The sequence below is a fragment of the Cornus florida genome, unplaced genomic scaffold (genome assembly GCF_030987335.1).
Source record: "Cornus florida cultivar Cherokee Brave unplaced genomic scaffold, ASM3098733v1 CherokeeBrave_3.0.0_Hap2_Chr09, whole genome shotgun sequence".
NCBI classification, from domain to species: domain Eukaryota; kingdom Viridiplantae; phylum Streptophyta; class Magnoliopsida; order Cornales; family Cornaceae; genus Cornus; species Cornus florida.
This window is the reverse complement of record NW_026775579.1, coordinates 93,794,180-93,815,273: the sequence shown is the minus strand read 5'-3', so window position 1 is coordinate 93,815,273 and position 21,094 is coordinate 93,794,180. Positions and strand designations below refer to the sequence as shown.

At 33.5% G+C, this 21,094-nt stretch overlaps 2 protein-coding genes, 1 long non-coding RNA gene and 2 other non-coding genes across 5 annotated transcripts; 3 read left to right on the top strand and 2 right to left on the bottom strand.

Moving 5' to 3' along the window:
• Positions 1-2,927: 2,927 nt before the first annotated feature.
• LOC132275301 (uncharacterized) lies at positions 2,928-7,502 on the bottom strand. The gene is made up of 3 exons (XR_009470594.1): positions 6,979-7,502; positions 5,858-5,953; positions 2,928-3,214 (listed from the first exon to the last, which is right to left on the bottom strand). It is a non-coding gene; the product is annotated as an uncharacterized LOC132275301 (long non-coding RNA).
• A 4,529-nt stretch (positions 7,503-12,031) lies between these two features.
• Positions 12,032-12,105, top strand: LOC132275803 (small nucleolar RNA R66). The gene has a single exon (XR_009470750.1). It is a non-coding gene; the product is annotated as a small nucleolar RNA R66 (small nucleolar RNA).
• A 97-nt stretch (positions 12,106-12,202) lies between these two features.
• On the top strand, positions 12,203-12,292 carry LOC132275817 (small nucleolar RNA snoR118). The gene has a single exon (XR_009470763.1). It is a non-coding gene; the product is annotated as a small nucleolar RNA snoR118 (small nucleolar RNA).
• A 1,066-nt stretch (positions 12,293-13,358) lies between these two features.
• Positions 13,359-16,469, bottom strand: LOC132275300 (uncharacterized). Its single transcript, XM_059776762.1, has 7 exons — positions 16,284-16,469; positions 15,517-15,636; positions 14,448-14,673; positions 14,199-14,258; positions 13,951-14,124; positions 13,750-13,859; positions 13,359-13,649 (listed from the first exon to the last, which is right to left on the bottom strand). The coding sequence occupies exons 1-7, from the start codon at positions 16,433-16,435 to the stop codon at positions 13,484-13,486; spliced, it is 1,008 nt and encodes a 335-aa protein (XP_059632745.1). The 5' UTR covers positions 16,436-16,469; the 3' UTR covers positions 13,359-13,483.
• A 32-nt stretch (positions 16,470-16,501) lies between these two features.
• Positions 16,502-20,821, top strand: LOC132273168 (heat shock cognate 70 kDa protein-like). Its single transcript, XM_059774190.1, has 4 exons — positions 16,502-16,527; positions 16,584-16,702; positions 16,755-17,197; positions 20,324-20,821. Exons 1-4 carry the CDS (start codon positions 16,502-16,504, stop codon positions 20,819-20,821), a joined length of 1,086 nt encoding a protein of 361 aa, XP_059630173.1.
• The last annotated feature ends 273 nt before the right edge of the window (positions 20,822-21,094 follow it).

The window sequence follows — 21,094 nt, the reverse complement described above, 5'->3', positions numbered from 1 at the left end:
GAGTTGTATTTTGGAGAATTAGTTGTATCAGAAGAATTTATTATTTAATGGAATTTAATTCTGATGATTTAAATATTGGATTATCATTTTAGTTTTTATTTCAGCATTTTATGTATTCTTATTTATTCTTTTGTATTCTGTATTTGTTTATTTCCAATTTATTTTTTATATCCCTGAGTTTTCAGGTGTGGGCCTGGCCAACCTACACGTGGAAATTCGAAGGTATCACAGTTAGTATCAGAGCACTCCAGGTTCAAGTGTCCTTAGGAGTGTCTTTCATTCAGTGACTTTCGCGTTGCGTTTCTTAATACTTAGAGCCTATAATAAGATTTGTTGTACTCTATTTACGGTTCATTAGGAGTAACTAATGTCAATTATATTCTGTAGTTACAGAATGGTTGGCACTAGAAGGAGGATGGGGTCAAAGGCGAAAGCGATAAAAACCCAAAGAAGTAAAAGAGTACGTTATCGATTTCATTACTAGAAGGGAGAATTAGGGATCGAAGGTTTAGTTTCGGTTGACGCTACTTTAAAGTATAAATCAAGGAAGGATTTAAGTGTGTGTTATAGGTTACCGCATATCGGGACCAACACGACTTCAGTTATTCTCAAAAAGGAGAAAAATTATGAGGAATATTTCCTTAGAAGAAATGATATCTTAAGTAAGTACATTATGTGTAAATTTGTATGATATATGCATATATTATTTTATTTGGTGTTCAGGATTTTAGATGTGATTTAATGGGTGACACAAGTATGTGATTAGGCAATTACTATTTCTACATCATTGAGTAATAACGCTATTTTACGCTAAGATTGTGAACATGTGGTCATACGATTTGGTAAACATGCATAATTCTAGCCAATCTATTAGACCTGGACATGCATTAGTATGATATGATATTTAGAATGGGATAGTTAAACCATCATTACGAGTCAAATAATCTTATACGATTAATTTGATATATTTTATGCTAGGTCTGGATTTACGTGGATGAAAAGTAGGGGTGGGCTGGGTGCTCACATTATAAGAAATAAGGTCTTCTACGAGTGCCCAAACAGGCCGTGAAAACTTATTCATGGCCCATATGAGCCCCTCATCTATTATGGTCCTATAAATACTTTTAACTTCCTACGAGATATAATTGCACTCGTAAAAGGTTAAAGTACGAGGTTCCTAGTCTCTCGTTAATAAATATTTTACGAGCTACTTAGCCTCTCGTGAATAATTAATTTATGACATACATGGCCTCTCGTTAATAATTAATGTACGAGCGACTTGACCTATCGTGAATAATTAATTTACGTCAAACATGGCCTCTCATTAATATTAAATGTACAGCGTTTTGGGCTTTTATTTACGGGGTGCACAACCCCTTGTAGATAACATATATATATTTTTGGGCGAGCTACAAAAAAAAACCCCTTTATGAATATGTTTAGCAAGAAACTCCCCTCAGGGTGCACAGCCCCCAGTAGATAACATATATATATTTTTGGGGGAACTACAAAAAAAACCCCTTGACAATCCCTCAATTACAAAAAAAACCCTTTATGAATATGTTAAGCAAGAAACCCCCCTCAACTATACCGAGGGGGGTATTTTAACTTAACTCCGTTATAGTGATCTATTGAACAATTTTCTGGACAAAATTACCCCTTCTATCAAAACACACGTGTCCAAGCTCCTCTTTCCTCTTTCTTCTCCACCATTGACTCTTTCTTCCATCACCGCCAGCTCTTCCCACTACCTCCCACCACGGTCTTCTTATTCTTCAACCACCACTACCTCTCTCAACCTCCTTTTACGCCCTTAGGTTCAAATTTTTTTTGCAATTACATCAACAGTGTAATAGTTTCATTACTTTTCATTGAAAAAAAATAATAATAATAAAATTAAACAAACAAGCAGTGCACTATCATCATCACCACAGAGTCATCCATGACCGAGCCAATGACCAAGCTTTCCACAGCCGTCGCCCACCGCTCTCCACAGCCAGTCGCCCACGGCCGAGCTATCTGCAGTTACCGCTAAGCCCTCCCTTGCTTGCTGGCGGCTGATTCCATCGGCCGAGCTCGTCGTCGCAGTTCTTCATTACAGTCGCATCATCCACGGCCGAGTCACCGCCGAAAAGCTCACAGCCGAGTTTCTCCTTCCCTACCGGTGCCGCGACGCAAGCTCACAGCCAAGCTTCTCCTTACCCGCAAGTTCCCTGCACCGTCTTTGCTCACCAGTTTTGCAGATGATGGGGTTTCTGGCTCTCACCGAAGTCATCCTCCACAAGTGTTTCCACTTGAACAGATCGTCGTTGTTGTAATTGAAAGCTTCGTTGCTCGCGTACGGATCCACCGCACCGCCTATCTGGTGCTCTGTTATCAGATTGTAATCCGATGCCATCGAGTAGCAGTTCCACGCCGCCTTCGTTCCCGGGAACTTCAACGGTACGTTTTTGTGTTTGCAGATTACGGCGTAGACGCAGAGTGTGCCGATGATGTTCATCAAACTGTACGGGGAAAACCCGAATATGACAGCGGGTCGGTGGACGGACGAGGAGAGTGTCGGGTCTTGGCGACGATTTCGAAGAGAATGTCTTCGATGGTGTAATAAAAATTGGGGCCGTTCATTAATCTGGACATGTCTTCTCTGAATGGCGGGGTTTGATTTTTCTAAATGCCACGTGCGCGCGTGTTTCGTTTAAAGGGGTAATTTTGTCTAAAAAAATTACTTCAATAAATCACTATAACGAAGTTAGGTTAAAATATCCCCTCAGAATAATTGAGGGGGTTCTTGCTAAACATATTCATAGGAGGATTTTTTTGCAAGTAAAGGATAGTCAAGGAGTTTTTTTTGCAGTTCACCCATATATATTTTTTATATATATATAAAAGCTCCCTCAAATGCTACCCAATCATTCACATATAACCTGAATTGCCCACAGTTTCAACTAAACGATGCTAACACTTTCAACTAGATGCCAATAACCAAAACAATCAACATTTAAATACAACATTAAACATATCAAAAGACTAGAGATATTTTCACAATTCATCATTGTTCAATATGCCAAAACAAAAAAAGAAAATCTAACATTTGTTTAAAACAAATCAATACATCAATCTTCACATTGTTTATTAATTCTTGGCACAAGTTGACTTTCAACGTTCAGACACTTTCTCCACCTCGTTGTCCATGGTACAAATTTCACGCAGGTAGCTGGATCACACAAGTCTTAATTTCAGTATGCTAATAATGTTAATAACTTGAAATGAGAAAAAGAAAAAAAGGAGAATGAGATAAAATTAAAAAGAGATAAAAATTATTACTACTGGCAGTACAACCATTGAAATGAGAAAAATTATTGAAAAAAAAAAAAGAAAAAGAAAAAAAAAAAGAATGAGATGAAATTAAAAAAAAGATAAAATTATTACTACTGGCAATACAACCATTGAAATGAAGATAAATAATAGTTTTGCTGATCAAAACTAGTGAGAGGGTACCAAGAACAAAATGCTGATTTTAGTTTAGTGGATGGATTAACTACTGAAACTTTCTTCACCAAGTTATATAAGTCATGCGTAATCTCTTACAAATATCAATTAATTAAGGAGGTATATTACTTGTTTCCTAGTGTCATTATAAATTAATTAAGTATGTGTTCATTTAATGAAGTAAAGGCAAAAAAATCAATGAACATTTAATGTGACATGTATCCTTTATAAGCATATTCATTTCCTTTGTAATTGTTTCTAAGATTGTGAGGTGATATTCTGTGTTTATATTTTGAACAGTATAACTACCCATCACAAATGAAAATTACATGAAATGACCACACTTCATTCGCAACAATTCCCCGCCTCCATTTGCGCACAAAAAATCAAGAGTGGTCACTTAAAGGCACATGACCCCCCTTATAAACCACAAAAATGGTCACTTAAAGGCACGTGACCCCCCTTATAAACCACAAAAATGGTCACTTAAAGGCATGTGACCCCCTACATATTTCAGTCACAAGTATGTTAACAAAAAAAAAAAAATCTTAAATGTGAAAATTCAATTCCAAGATTTTGAAAAACCTTGAATGAGAAACTATAAAAACGTGTATGTCACATAGGATTAAACATTTCCTTAAAATCAAGCAAATCTACATATCCAAGCAAGCAAAGTTTGGGTACTTAATGACCAATTCACCTCTAGAATTTTCACAAATTTACTACGCCATAGAGCTGTGCTTGTGTGAGCATCACGAAGATAAAACATTACAGATTGGTTTGCTCGATATAATGAGAATGACGTATTTATAAAAACAAAAAGTCTAGTTTTATATAATTACAAGAGATACACAAGATAAATTTTTTTTCAGCTTTTCTAGGATTGCTAAAGGTCCTACTTTTTTTCCCCTATTATTTTTTTCAGGCTTTCTAGGTGATTTAAAGGGCAAAAAACAAATTACGGTAAGATAGAACCATGTAAGAAACTGTTACAATCCCTACTATTGCAAATAGGACATTACATGTAATCATTTAAATAGATTGGAGCAGTAGAAGCCGTTAAAGGAATGTTAAATTCATCAAGATGTTGCCAAATAGAATAATAGATAAAATAAAATAAAATTATGTCTGCAGAACAAAATTGATAAAACTATGATACTTCTAGCCCGCAAGCACACTAAACCAAGAAAATGTGAGCATCTAAAAGAAATAATTGTTGGGAAAACGGAAGTTTTTAAAACTTTTAGAAGAATTTTAAAATAAAGATCTTAATTCATGTGTCGAGAAAAGTTTTATGCATGAAGAATATGATAATCCATTCAATTTAAGAATAGAAAACTTATATCAAGGTTTGAGTAAACCTTAAATATCTACTTTAAAGTAAATGTTCTCACTTATTGTAAATCCCTTAGTTAGATGCCTCATCCTTGAATCTCCATCTTCTTGGTAATGATCTTACCTTTAGGAATCACCCATAAGCCTCCATGAATGACCTTGGAGAGTTAAGATTGTGGGAGCCTCCATCAGATGAGAACACTAACCCTAATTTCTTAGAGAGAAAAATTTTTCTTGTCTTCTAAATTTTTTTGCACAAAGGCGTAACCTAAAATACACACAAAATTTTTTTTGGTATCTTTGATTATTTCCAGCTTTATCGCAAAAAAACATTTGTTTGGCAAAAATAATAATTTAAATAAATAAATATATAGAAAATCATTTTGTCTAAAAACACACAAAAGCCTTCGAATTTACTTTGTGATCAACCATAATCAATACAAAATAAATACAAGTAGTAATGATGTAAATATAACCCTCTAACTATTAATTACATAATTACTCAAAGTGCCGGTTTATGGATTCTGAAAATTCCGCCGAACAAATCAAAGTAATTACTAATTAATAAAAGAATCTATACTTCTCTCATACTTAAGAGTCAAATGCCATGACAGTGATAGGGAGCAATTGCATACGACGGCTCTCGCAAGATATCTCAACCTAACGCGGATCCAGTTCAAGTTTTAGTTAATAATAAGTCCATCCATAATTACAGACTATGAATTATTTATGATTACTATTTATGTTCATGTATTAATCGTCGCCATCACATACATATATAAATATCTCTTGTAATTAAGTGGACGCTATCAATTCCATAATGAATCGAAATATAATACATTGAATTCATCAATTGTATAAAACATAAATATTTCATATATGTTAGGAACACATGTCACTTTGATCTAAATCACTTTGATCTAAATCGGAATTTGCTATGCTATGGCATATAAATCCTAACAATAATGACATATAGAATAGTTGTGATTAGGTTAACACTTGCAAAAACATAGTAAAAAAAGAGAAGTCGCACCTAAAATGCGTTCTTCAGATGATCGAGTTCCTTGTCTAGATCATTGATGGCCTGATTATATGCCTGCATTGGTGAAGACTGGCTTCTTGTGTGAATCTGCAAAATTCCATCAAATTAGTCTAAATAAAATCATCATATTGCGAAAATTATAGATCATATTTTATATTCTTACTTGGCTCATTGACGTCAATAACCCCAAACTAATAAGGAAAAAGGATAACCAAAGTCAAAGATTGCAACAGCAATAATAACAAACCCACTGTAATTAACATGTCTGACCGGATTCCATACAGCGGTATAAAGTTCAATAGACTACCAACAAATTTGTGCTATGTCAACAAGAATTACAAAGGACATAAACCCACAACTTCACATGTTACAGCGTGCAATTTAGTATATCAAAAGGCATTTAGAATCAGCTTCACAAACTTTTAACAACTCAATTAAATTTTTTAGTTTCAATTAAAAGTAAAATGTTGGTATAACAAACTGAAGTTGCCATTTTAATGCTTATTACTGGACTCCCTCAATCCCCCACCCCCTAGAACACACAACAAGAAGAGAAACTAAAAGGGGGGCAACTTTTTGAAAAAAATTGGAGCTCTCAAATGGTATGCCAAATCTTCCTCTAGCCTGAAATGATACACATGGTGCAAAATCTAAGTACAATAACACTACTATTCTATGTATTTTTGCTGATAAAGTACTACATGACATTTCTCTTCCTATTTTACTAGGAATTACTACCTTAACATCTACATCATTAGTTTTAATAATGAACCCAAATATACAAAAACACACACATATCAGATATTCCTAAATATTAAAGAAATTAAGCAAATATATCCAAAACAGAATTGACAAATTTAGTCCCTACAACCTAATAAATAAATTAAAATAATCCATCCCCAATAAGCCAACAATCTAAGCCAAGTTATAGGAGTTTCCAATATCACCAAAATGATCCATAATATAAAACTGGAGGGAAATATTAGATGCATATGAAAACTCTTATAATGAAAAAATTACTAAATTCCTATAAGAAAAATAGATACCCTTGTCAAATTATTTGCACACCGAAACCCAGAGACCATTTCAGAGGGGAGTTCAGAAAAGAGTACCTGGGCGATTATCCTCTGTGATGGAAGACGAAGCTCCATGCGATTGGGAGATGAAAATCGCGAAATAGGGTTTATCGTGTTTGGGATTCAGAGAGACAAAAGGGATTCGGATAATTTCGTAAGACAGGTTTAGGGTTTATATGATGGATTCAGAGAATTTGGGTAAGAACTGGTTAGGGTTTCTATGATGGATTCATAGAGAGAGAAAAAAGGGATTCGTTGATGGATGTGACAGAGACACTGGCCGAAAATTTTGAGGGAGGCTAGTGAAAAATATCACTGCACAAGTGGTGGAGAACTACTCACCCCTGAAGAGATTTGCATACTAAAGTTATAGGTCTGAGCTTAGTTGATCAGTTCATTAGGTTCCCTTAGAATTTTCCATCTTAAACTTCAATCTCCCCAAACATTCCTGCCAAAATTAATATTATTGAACTAGTAGATGAATCGATGATTCGATGATGCGCTGCCCATTACTTTATTGAATACAGTAGTCTCATATATCATATATGAGTGGTAGAGAATGAAAAATGTCATGCCCATATATCCAACAAAAGCAAAAAAACACTCTCTCCCTAGTCCTTTGCATGTAATCATTCTCAAACTGGGGTTGCACTAATCAACAAATGATTAGTTCTAGTTAAGTCTTTCTACAAATATCATAAGTTTTTTTTTTTTTTTTTTTTGAGGAGTACAAATATCATAAGTTGCATTCATCAAAGATAATAAGAAATCCTCTAAAATTAACAAATTAATTAAACTCATGATTGAACTGAAAAAATATATATAGTCAACAAAAGAGAGTATTAACAAGTTTGTACATATTTCAGGTGTAGTTAGTTTTCCAATCAATGAACCTTGAAACCTAGATAAATCTAAGAATGAAACCTAGTTATTCTTCTCCCAAAGATCCGGTTGTTGTTTATGGATCTGTCAAGAAATTATTTTTAAAATGTAATGTCAACAAATACAAAAAAAAAAAAAAAAATTACGCAGAAAAAATCGATCATATGTTAATAAGAGAAGTTACAAAATATAATTAAAAGCTTTTAGCAATAGGTGGTAAAATGACAACTTTCCAAAAAAAAAAATGGGTAGTAGAAGTAGTTAGGAGAGATGGGTTATAAAAAGATTAAGACACGTGTTGAGGTTTACCAACTATAAGGATTTAGGAGAGAGGGATTCTAAGAGTTCTTCACTGTTCAATGTTCTTCCTCTTCAGCATTTTCCTCAATTCAGGTTACTTCACTTTCTTAAATTTTTTGGTTTGAAGTGTTTCAAGCTAAATGCATGCTTCTCCTTTTATTCTAGCATTTGTAATCAGTGGTTAACAAATTTTATAATTTGAAAGCAAAATGATTAGCTATCACATTTTGGTATTAGAAAACAAAATGATGTTATTAAAAAGAGCTCGAATCTGATAGCATGCAGGCATTACCAATGTATTTAAATAATACTGAGAAACAAAATAAAGCAGTCAACGTAAGTAGAGTTGAGAGATTAAAACTTCCTACACATTGATATTCCCAGCCAAAAGAGATGTACCTTTGTTTCTAGATTCTTCCAGTCCGGTTTCTTCGTGGCTTTTGTAATCTTAATGCATCACAGAATCTCTATACATCTCCAGTGCTGTCAAGTCATCCAACTACAAATTGCTACATAAAAAGAAATTTATCAAGTCATCCAACTACAAATTGCTATATAAAAAGAAACTTATAGAATGACACGTGATTGTCAAGCAAAAAACTTGGGTTTTTCCAAACATCAAAACACTTCCATTGCACAATCAAGACTATAAACATTATTAAAAATTTAAAAAAATCAAAGGAATACACAAATTATTTAATGTATTTGTTTCATTATTTAATGAAACTTAAAATAGCTCTTTTCACTGCACAATTAAGACTATAAAATTCTCATATTAAATTCTAGAAGCCTTAAGTCACATGAAATCAACACTAGCTTCTGATCATATGAGTTTTGAAATTTTGCTTGTTAATATTGTTAAGAGACAAAGTAGTCTTACAATAGTAATATTGAGAATCCATATTGAAGATTTCTTTAAAACAGTCATCAATATATTAGTATTCAAGCTAGGATCCTTGAAGGCAACAAGCTATATTGGTCACTAATAATTTCTAATATCAGGCATTCAATTGTATTTGTGCTGACATGTGATAAGTCAAAACTCTTAAGATTATTCAAATTTGCCTGCTCACTTACTAAGACTTTGAGCATCATTTTATTATTTGCATACATATTATGTTGAAATATTTTTGCTGAACACTGGGACACCAATTTGAAATCAAATGGATATTTTTCATTATAGTTCACATAACAAATCCTTTATGCCTCACTCTATATAATATAGCAAATCTAGTTCTAAAATTTCTCTTGCACCAAAGCTACCTAATCATAAACCAATCAAACCTAATATTCCTGTTTAGAGATCAAATTTTTATTTAAAAAACTTAATGAAAAATATAAAGAAATATACAAATTTCCATCTAAACAATTTCTCAAACACTATGCATGCACATAGACACTCACCTAAAGAATTCTGCATAGTAACCTTCAATATATAACTTTAATTGGAGAATAAATTAAAACTACATAGACACAATGTCAAGATACTTTTTGGAGTAGAAATTGAACAAATATAGGATACCTTCGGAACCCTATCAACACCATCTTCGGTACAAATACATATATATTTTGTGTTATACTATTGAGCATTGTTTAAATGTAGATTCTGTAGGAGAGGGTTCGACTTTAATATATTTTAATTTATCGGTATTAACACTAAATATTTGTTTTCATTTACATAAATAATTAATTTCGAATTTGTATAGTTTCTGTGATTTTGATTTTACCTCTCAACTAATGGGTATATAATAAATTATCTTTTTAATTTTTTTTTCTTATATATATAAATATTTATATTGGCTGTAGGGAACATTTGCATAAATTTAGTGAAGTTCGGTTACAAATTGGACTGAATGGCTCATTTTGAGTATGAATATTTGTAAAGAATTATGATGGCTTAGCATTAATACTCCAATAACTAATTTTTTCTGAACATTCAAGTTCAAGTAAAAACACGCACGCTTACAAGCAGGACTTATCAATAAGAGATATCATACTATCTAGACTAATTCACATTGATAATACTTACTTCAATTGGGTCGGTAGACTTTAGTATATTTTAATTTATCGGTATTAACACTAAATATTTATTTTCATTTATGTAAATAATTAATTTCGGATTTGTATAGCTTCTGTGATTTTGATTTTACCTACCTTTCAACTGATGTATATAATAAATTTTTATTTATTTATATAAAATTTATATTGGCGTTAGGGAACATTTGCATAAATTTAGTGAAGTTCGGTTACAAATTGAATTGAATGGCTCATTGAGCAGGAATATTTGTAAAGAATTATGTTGGCTTAGCATTAATACTCCAATAGCTAATTTTTTTTTGAACGTTTAAGCAAACACACACACACACACGCAAGCTTACAAGCAGGAATTATATATCAATCTCCAATCTTTGAAAAGAGAGATCATTGGTAATACTTCATTTTGGTTTGTCATTCATTCTTGCAGTAGTCATTTCAGCACGGAAAGGAAAAATTGATATAACAATGTAAAAAACTAGTGTGATATATTTTGTAGATGACATGTGAATAATCGAATATTGATGATGGGAGACCGTTAATATTTGGACTTTTTATTGCTTCAATCTGTGGTTCCTAAAGTCTTGTATATATTTTTCTGAATTCCAGATGCGAAACGATTGATTGGTAGGAAGTTCAGTGATGCATCAGTTCAGGGTGATATGGAGCACTGGCCATTCAAGGTCATTGCTGGTCCTAAACATGTATGATTGTCAATTCAAGTATATCATTTTCCATCACGTAATCAGAAAATTGGTATGATTGGCACATCAAGTATATCATCTTCCATCACGTAATCTGAAAATTGATCCAAACATGTTTTTGTGGAAAAGTGAAGAAAAGTAGGAACTCCTAATTGATATTATGCTTGTTGGCATAGAATTTGTGTTTCACTATTGAAAATTTTAAATTTTTTTTTTTTTATTAAAAAAAAAATTAGATTCAGGAGACTGAATTTAAAGGTTTACTTAACAAGTACAATAGAATGGAAAAAAAATAATAATAATAATAATAAATAATTTTGTGACTTAATTCATTTGGAATTAAAGGATGAGAATGATATAACAATTAAGGACAATGATCCATTATTAAACACTGTTACTAAAAGACACTTGTCCAATAAGTCTTGGTTCGTTAAGCCTTACTGTAGTTGGGTTGGGTCTAGATTCGGTATGGATTGGACTCAAGTAGGTCCATGAAGGTTGAAGAGAAGTCAGAACCCAATCCTCTAATATTGGGCCTGTCGTCCGATTCCTTCTTTCGATAGGAATTATAAGATAGAACAATGAAGGCGTTTTTAGTAATTAACCGGTCCTCACCGACCCTTTTGCAAACCCTAATTCCTAATCTTCAAGTATTTAAAGTAGAGGAGCTGCAATCGGCCTTCATCGTTTGTACTCTTTTCCTTCCAACGAGATATCTTATTCGTCAACTGTTCCTCTTTAACTCTATTGATTTCTTGTACCAGAGTCTCTCTCTCTATACATATATATGTACTACCCACACACACACACACACACGACTATATATATATATATATATATATATATATGCCTGTATTTTGATTGATGATGAAGATGCCTTTTGATGGGAACCCTTCAATGATTCAGATGGAGGTTTCTCTGTGTGTGTATATACACGCATTAGAGGCACAGATTAATCGCAGGAGAGTTGAGTCATTGCACCTATAATTTTCGCCGGCTGTAGTGAATAATTTCCTGCCAAATCTTTTCCAGTTTTTGTTATTTTGCCAGATTTTAGGTTTTATAATTTTACAAGTTTTCAATCATCTCATTTTTATAAAATTAATTCTGTTAGATAAATTTTTTTTTTGAAAAATTCTAGTAATTTTTCTTGAGTTCAAGATTGGGGCTCCTGTGATGCATGAATCTTTGAGACCTGATTGTCTAATTTGATGACAATTGCAAGCATTTTTTTTCTGAGGACCCCTTGAAGTAAAACGAAATTTTTATTCTTTTGGTGATTAACTTGTTTATGTTGTTTCTTTAATTTAATTTATTTCAATTTTTTATATTTGTCGAGGGTAGATGATGAATATGCACTGGGCTCTGAACAATTGTGCATTCAATTGTTAAATGATGGACAATGCAGCCTAGAAAGCTATTTCTGATCCTCAATTAATTCCCCCTTTCAACTTTGTGAATTCCTTACTTTTTAAATTTTTTTTTTTCCTTGCCAGAAAAAGCTCGTAACAATTTTTCTGGATGGAATAATTTTTCTCTAAGAGGAATTGGAATGGAAACACCGACTGTAATATTGCTTGGACCTCAATGAAATAGGAAAAGCAAAATGGTTCACTTACTGTGATTAATTATTGAATGGTATGATAAAAAAGAGAATTGCAAATCTTATTATAATTTTACAATATGAATAAGACTGAAGACTAAAATCTGATCCTAAAATTTGCTATTGCTATGGAGGGGCAAGACACAGACTCTCTAGGGTTCCAATATTATGGAACTGTAAATTTTTGGTCTGGTCTTGATTTATGGTCCTGTAAGACCAGTTCGGATTGAACTATTACTATGTTATATTATATATATATATATATGTATAACCCTGTCTGTTCTTTAAAAATAGTATTACTGTTATAAATGGATTGGTTCCAAAAAACTGTCAATTCTGGCCAAACTGAATCATCTCTTAAGCTTTAAAAAATTCATAAATTCAGCTTTAAAATTTTCATTACTTAATTTTTAATTTTATTAAACAACACTTTTATAACAGCCCCCACTAAAAGACTGGATTCCATGACCTGGGTGAAGCATCCTATGGGTGAGTGGATTCCTTGACCTGGGTGAAGCATCACACTCTAGCGGCGGTTCAATTAGCATCTTTCCCAAATCGAGAGAAATTTCATTCTATTTTGAGAATCAGCTATGAAAGGACAGTAGGTATGGCAAATTTCTGATAGATTGACGGCTTTAAAGCACGTTGTGAGAAGAACTTTACATATAGCTCTTCACCTATACCAATTCATCCCATAAGAAAATACAAATGGAGGAGGATGATTTATCCAACCAAACTCAGAATGAATTATTTTATCCCTCTCATTCATCCATTCCCAATCCTTCCCTCCAACCAAACATACCATAAAGAACAAAGTTAAAATAATTATCTCCAAATTCCAGAAGAAAAGAAATAAGCATAGCTTGTTAACACCCATGCACTATCAAACATTTCATGAAAACGAAATCAGTTTCCTCTCTCAAAATTATATATGACAATAACTGCATTCGCTCAAAATAACAACAATTATGCCTTTGAACCAATTTTCTGGGTGTTAATTACCATATACTATCATTCAACGCACAGGAGATGAAAAGAAAATTACAACAAAATATACAAAGAATCCTGCCACTAGAATTCCTGCATATATGTAATTTTGAGAAGACTGCACAGGTAATCTGTATTCAATATTGCAGCATCTCATTTTCTCCCTCTCGCTAGCCAGAACATGTTCTACGTACCTGTGTACAACAACACACACACACACACGGTTAAAATGGCGAAATTACTAATAACCTTCTTCACCCAATTGATAGGAGAATATATTCCAGGACAACTTACTGTTGGGTAAAGACGGTGCTCTGCAGAATTTCTGAACTGTTCAAATGTGCATCTTGTAACTGATGGTCATACAACAGGGAAGACAAATCTACAAGCTGTTCCTCGAGGCTCTGATATACCAAATCACATAAAGGAACGGTATGTCAATTGCCAAGATATTTATACAGCTCAAAGAAGCGACTTGGATTAGAAATGACTTACATCCAAGTATTTCTCTAGCCGTTCAACTAATTCATGCGGGAAAGGTTCTGGTAAGTTCGTTGTCTTTTTATAGAACTTCTCCAACCATAGCTCAGTGCTTGACTTGTTCTTTTTGCCTTTGACTGGTTCACCAAGAGGGGTTTTCAGATATTCTCCAGCAAAAGCTTGGACCGTCTGTACAAATAAAGATAAAGACTTCAGAAGCTTCTAAACACAACTAAAAGATAGCCAATCAATATTAAAGTCACCTCTGATGTATCCCGAATTCGGTGAAGGGCATAATCTACACGTGCATATATTGTGTTCCTCTGCAAATAACAGTAAACAATGAGAATCTACTTCTTGTGAAATATAAAAACATGTTACCAGAAGAGTAACAAAAGAGTAAAAGAACTCCTTATGTAGCAAATAGCCTTTAAGTGATGTGGCACATAATAACTTTTAAACTCATTTTAAATTTCATGCAAAATTTAGGGGAGAATGAGATTAGTCTTTACCAAAGCAACATCTTGAAGCATTTCACTGATTTGGGAAGTATTAGAGAATGGTCCAAACGGATGACAACCAGTTGCCCAAAGCCAATTTACAACAGGCCTTTCATGTACATGAGAAGCCTTCTCATATGGCGCACTCAACCCACCCACAACAGAAGCCAGCCCAGCCAGTATATGACGCTGCGCTTGTGATGGAAAAGCATATCTTCTCTCAATTTCTGAGACATAACTGTCCAACAAAAACACAGGAGCAAGATATTCACTAGAAGAAACACAGCAATTCTACACTGAAGAATGAAAAAAAAAAAAAACAAAAAAAAAAAACCCTTTAACTCCATCTTTTTATATAAAAGAATTGATGCACACCAGCCTAATCAGAGACCACTATTACAGGCCTTGGGGATTGTTGCATGGTGATGGGACTAGCTTGTTTTAGTTTGATTGAGAAAAGAGTGCCATACATTCCAAATTTGTGTCATATTACAACTTATTGCACCAGTTGCAATAATGACTCAAGTGTTACTGTTTACACAGCAATAGTAAAAATAAGCTGTAGTTAAAAGGCAAAGTGATAACAAAAAAAGAACACTTTTCTTTGTACAGAACACTCCTTTATACGCCAACACAAAATACTCCTCTTTATTAAACAAAGAAGGCACACTTTTTTTTTTTTGTTGTTGCTATATAGTAAGTAAAACAAAGAGAAGATATAAGCAAATAAGAAGAGGCATATGCTCTTATGTGTTAACAGTAAAATTGAAAATAGAAATGAGAATGACACAAATTGAGAAATGATCCAAGCTTTGGGTCAGCTGTGCTTCATGGTCCATATATTGGACAGCCAAGAAACTTCAGAAATGAACATGCTTATTTAAAAATGTTGAAATAAATAAATTATTAAATTGTAAAACAAAGAATGGAAAGCATGAGAAATGAATGACTTTGATAGAAACTAAAGTTAGCAATAATTATAATATGGAAAGAGATAGTAAAGAGGATTTGTATAGCGTAAATTGAAGGTGCTTCAAAGACTTATCATTGAGAAGCTGTAAATAATTCCATGTCCACGCACCTCAAAGGTATCTTTTCACTTTGATGCTCAAGTACAAGCACAACATCGTTGCGCGTCCATACAAGACTTTCATCTTCCATCATAAGATGTGCATCCACATCGGCTAATGATAGCACAAATCTGGAAAAAATAAAATTTAATTGCATTTCAACACTCATCTCAGAATTGCTCAGACACTATAAAATTTACAGCAACGATGCTCTGTAATTGAAGACTGGGCAACAATGGAAAAAGAATTGGAGCACACCAACAGAAGCGAAAGAAACTAATATAAAGTTTCCCAATCCTTCATTGACCTTAATCACTATTGCCATCCAACAAATCACACTCACCAAAACGAACAAAGTACATTCGCAATGCATCCATAGAAAAACAATGCGTTTTAAAACCCAAAGAGGACGATACTGCTGACTATGGTGGTGGGTCCTAAGAGATGGTAGGAAGACAATTCCTTGGCCTTCAATACAGTGTTTATGTACATATGTATAAATGATATTTGAAGATCACTAATCCTATACTCGTGCAAGCTCGTTATAGTTTTTTCAAAAATTAAAATAATATTATGAATAACTACCTTACAAAATACTATGAAAAACTTTTATTTTCTACTACATAATAGAGTACAAAATAAAGTGTTTATGCACAACAGAGTACCAAACTTTTTAGTTACTAGGGGGCATATTGCACTGTAACTTGTAAGATGAAATTCAAGTATAATATCATTTAACTCGTGCAAAAAAGTTAGCAGCAAAGGATGGTGAGCTCACACTGGAATAACTCTTGTTCCATAAGTCCGGTATATATCTCCTTGTTTCCTTTCTATTCTCTTTTTCTTCCCTTTGCCATGCTTAGGGCCATAAGTAGCCCAAAGAGGTTTATGCTTTAGAATTGAATCGCTTGAACCATCAGATTCATCCATCCAATTCTGGGAAACACAAGATACTTTTGAGGGCAATATGCAGAAATCAAGAGAACATAAAAAAAAATGCCGGAGTCATTGCCAGCCTCAATGTCATTGGTATCATCAATGAGCCCACTGCTGCTGCAATTGCTTACGGTTTTGACAGGAGAGCTGCAAGCGTGGGTGAGAAGAATGTGCTTATCTTTGACCTTGGCGGTGGCACTTTTGATGTTTCTCTTGTCACCGTTAAGGCGACGGGTGTCATTGAAGTGAAGGCCACTTCTGGTGACACTCACCTTGGAGGAGTAGACTTTGATAACCAACCATTTCGTTCAAGAATTCAAAAGAAAGCACAACAAAGACATAAGTGGAAGCCCTAGAGCTATTACGAGGTTGAGAGCTGCTTGGGAGAGGGCAAAGAGGACTCTTTCATCAGCTATCTGGACAACCACTGAGATTGATTCATTGTATGAGGGAACAGATTTCTACCCAAGCATTACTCGTGCCAAATTTGAGGGCCTAAACATGGATTTCTTTAGGGAGTGTGTGGAGTGTGTTGAAAAGTATTTGAGGGATGCCAAGATGGACAAGAGCAGTGTCCACGACATAGTCCTTGTCGGTGGCTCTATTAGAATTCCAAAGGTTCAGCATCTAATGCAGGACTTTTTCAACGGGAAGGAGCTGTGTAAGAGCATTCACCCAGATGAGGCTGTCGCTTATGGTGCCGCTGTGCAAGCTGCAATCTTAAGTGGTGAGTACCAGGACCTGTTGCTGTTGGATGTAACCCCTGTGTCCCAAGGTTTAGGACTTAGGGTTTAGGGTTAGGAAGTTTAGGTTTATGGTTTAGACGTAGTGGAGATCGAGGATTCTATTAATGAGAGGGGCGGCTTGATATTGTTCTATTATTTGAGGCCTAAAGCAAAATTCTAAAATTAAGCCTTTAATAATTGGGAAAATTATATTTTGGTGACTAAAATTTAACATAATTGCTATATAGTAACCTTAAAGTCAAGAAAAGGTGAATAGTGACCAATCTTGAAACTTAATTAATATTAAATGACCATTTAAAAATAATTTGGTCAAAAATACTTAAAAGTTTAATAAACATTTTAAAAATAAATTTTAGATGATAAAATTGCCATCCAATATAAATAATAAGTCATTGAATTCATAAGGGAAAATTATATTTTGGTCACCAAAATTAAACATAATTACTATATAGTGACCTTAAAGTTAAGAAAAGGTGAATAGTGACCAATCTTGAAACTTAATTGATATTAAATGACCATTTAAGGATAATTTGGTTAAAAACACTTAAAAGTTTAATAAACATTTTAAAAATAAATTTTAGATGACAAAATTGCCATCCAATATAAATAAAAAGTCATTGAATTCATCCTCCTCCTACTCTATCTCTAATCCAGCGTTTTCTTTTTTTCCTTTTTAGTTTATAATTTACCAATTTAAAAAATTAAGATTTCTTTATCAACATTATCTTGTTTCACATCTGGAATTCAGAAAAACACAAACTTTAAGAATTGAAATATTATCTTTTCCCATCATCAATATTCATGTGTCATCTATAAAATAACACTAGTTTTTTTACATTGTCAAGTTAATGATACATTGTTATATCAATTTTTCCATTCCATGACTTAGTATAGAAATAGTAGTTGGTTAATCACCTATTTGTGTCACCCACTAAATCACATCCAAAATCCTGAATACCAAATAAAATAATATATGTATAATTCGGACCGTTCGTATAATACATTCGAACCGTTCATATAATACATATGCTCACGTATGTATTACATAGTACGATTGGATATGTCCATTATATGGTGTAACGGACGCAATCAATATCTCCTCTACAAGTTTCATTACACCTGTTGTACCGTACAACGAAAACATTCGGACTGTTCGTATAATACATATGCCCACATATGTATTACACAATATGATTGGATGTGTCTGTTGTATGGTGTCACGAAAGTAAGGAAGTTTTTTTTCCTCTCTTGCCTCTTAAAGTGGATGGTGAGAATTCGAGTGCTCAAAGAAGCAAAATGGATGTGTAAGTGGCGAGTGTGTTTCTTTGGAGGGAAGAAATAAAATAAAATTATTTTAATGAATTTACCATCACGCCTTTTTTCTATATATTTTGTTGTTTTATAGAAATAAAGACATGTATAGTATAAATAAAGTTTCATTAAAAATGCTAACTAATAGTAATAAAAAATAGTCGTTAAATAATTGTAAAATACTGTATGTATCTTCTCTCTTACAATAAATTCTTGATGCGCATCCTATTAGTCACAAGTTTGCATTGACAAAAGGGAGTTGTACGTGTTTAGGTACCAAATGAAATTGGTTTTCTACTTGGAACAGCACAGCTTCTCCTCTATGTCATCTACAGAAATGGCAGGCCACCGCAGAATATGTCCGACAACGGATTGGAGGAAGGATGGCAACGCCAACAACTTTCATCTCTGGATCGAATCAAAGAAAACTAGAGATTCGAATTAAAGAACAAAACACTATTACCTAATCACAATTCTAAGCACATTGCTTGTCTTGTTTTTGAGGAAGAGATTGATATGGATTTGATTGGTCTTTTTTCTTCTTCTTCTTCTTTTTTTTTCAAACATATATCATACTAACTATTAGTGATCGATCAATACTTAATGAGAAAAAAGAATTCCAAGTTTGCTTGTGCTCTCCCATAGCTAGACATGTAGTTATGGAATGGGGTAAGTGCAAAAAACACCTCTCTAGTTTCAAAAAGTTGCAAATAACACCCCTGCCATTCAAAATTGACCCATCTAATTTCAAAAAGTTACAAATAAGGGTTTTTTGTCAGAGAAGTAGGTAAAAATACAAAATACCCCTCAATAATCTTTATTCAATAATAATAAAAAAAATTAAAAAGTTGAAATGACCTAAATAGATATTGAACAAAACAATGTCGTTTTGGGTAATGAAACGTAACATACTCAAAACTACGTCGTTTGGGCTAAATACACTAAATTAGGGTTATACAACCCAAGCCACACCATCAGTCATCTCTATTGTCGATCACACACACACAGCCCCTCACAAACACAGACACCAAAGACGAAGCAAACACAGTAATTTTCGTGGCTTGATTATGGACGATCTGTAATTTCTAGCTATTAGGGTTTGAGATCAAAGACGAAGTGCTGCCATTGAAAGGAGAAAACGCGTTTCTGAGGTTAGGGTTTTTATGTTTTCATGTTTCTGATTTCTTTAATGATGATAAAAGTTAGGGTATTTATGTTATAGCGTTTGTATTTGTGTGATTCAATAGTTTCTATGATGTTATTATTATTTTTCTGTTCGATAAAGGATTTTATTCGAATCTATGTGGTCCCCTTTAGTGTTTTGTGTTGATTGTCAACGAATTTGGGTTCCACATGTCTCTATTTGCTTCGATTATAGTTAAATAACTTCCACTTTGTCTTCTTCATGTTTATTGCAATGTATTGTATAGCTGTTTTATAAAAATAGGGTTACGGTTTGAGATAAAAATTAGGGCATTTTGCCTTCTTTTTTTTTTTTTTTTTTTCTTGTTTTGAGCTCCACATGTCTAACAAAGTGTTAAACTGCCTTGAACTTATGTAATTTTTAATTTTTTATATTTTTTTTGGCATTTGAGGTTGGTTTCGTTAATGTTTTTACACTGATATTAGTCTGCACATGCATGTAATATATTGGATATCTTCTTGTCCTTACAATGCATGTAAATAATTTGTCTGTACATGCATGTAAATAATTTGTTTGCACATGCATGTAAATAATTTGTCTGCACATGCATGTAATTTGATGTTAGTCTGCACATGCATGTAATTTGATGTTAATTAGTATTGTTTGTTTAAATTTTTGTAGGTGTTGTTCATAATGTCTAAAAAGTATACAATTGAGATACATTATGATGGAAAATTTGATAAGGACCACTATTACTATATTGGGGGGAAAGTTGATGAATTTGATAATTGTGAGCCTGATCGCATGTCATATTTTGAAATTGAAGATATGTTGACACTACTGAACTTAGATCCCAAAAGTGAAGTCTATTATAGAGACCTTAGTAATAAAAATCATGTGTTAATAGTCTCTGATAATGGTCTATTGAATATGTTTGCAATGTACAAGAATTTTTCATTGGTGAAGGTACAAGTAGTTGCACCTGCACCTGCACTTGCACCAACATTTGAAACTACACTTGTACCTGCACCTGCACCTGCACCTGAACCTGAAACTACAGCTGCACCTCATTCTCCTTCCCACTCATCTTCCCATGCCTCTTCCCAATCCTCTTCCCATTCAGAAGACTTAAATGGTCATATTGAAGCTTTATGGGGTCAAGTAGAAGACTTAGATTAGATGGTCATATTGAAGTTTTATGGGGTCAAGTAGAAGACTTAGATGGAGATTCTGTATATGCACCAAGTGATGAGTTGTAAAGTGTTCATAGCTCATCCGATGAGGAAGTTGATAGTAACATTAAGGTTACTGAATATGTTGTTGAGAGGGATTTGGGCATTAAACCCTTAGAAATTGGGATGAAGTTTGCATGTGCAGATGATTTTAGGGTAGCATTGAGGGATCATGCTATAAAACACAAGTATTATTTCAGGCTTAGGAAAAATGAGAAAA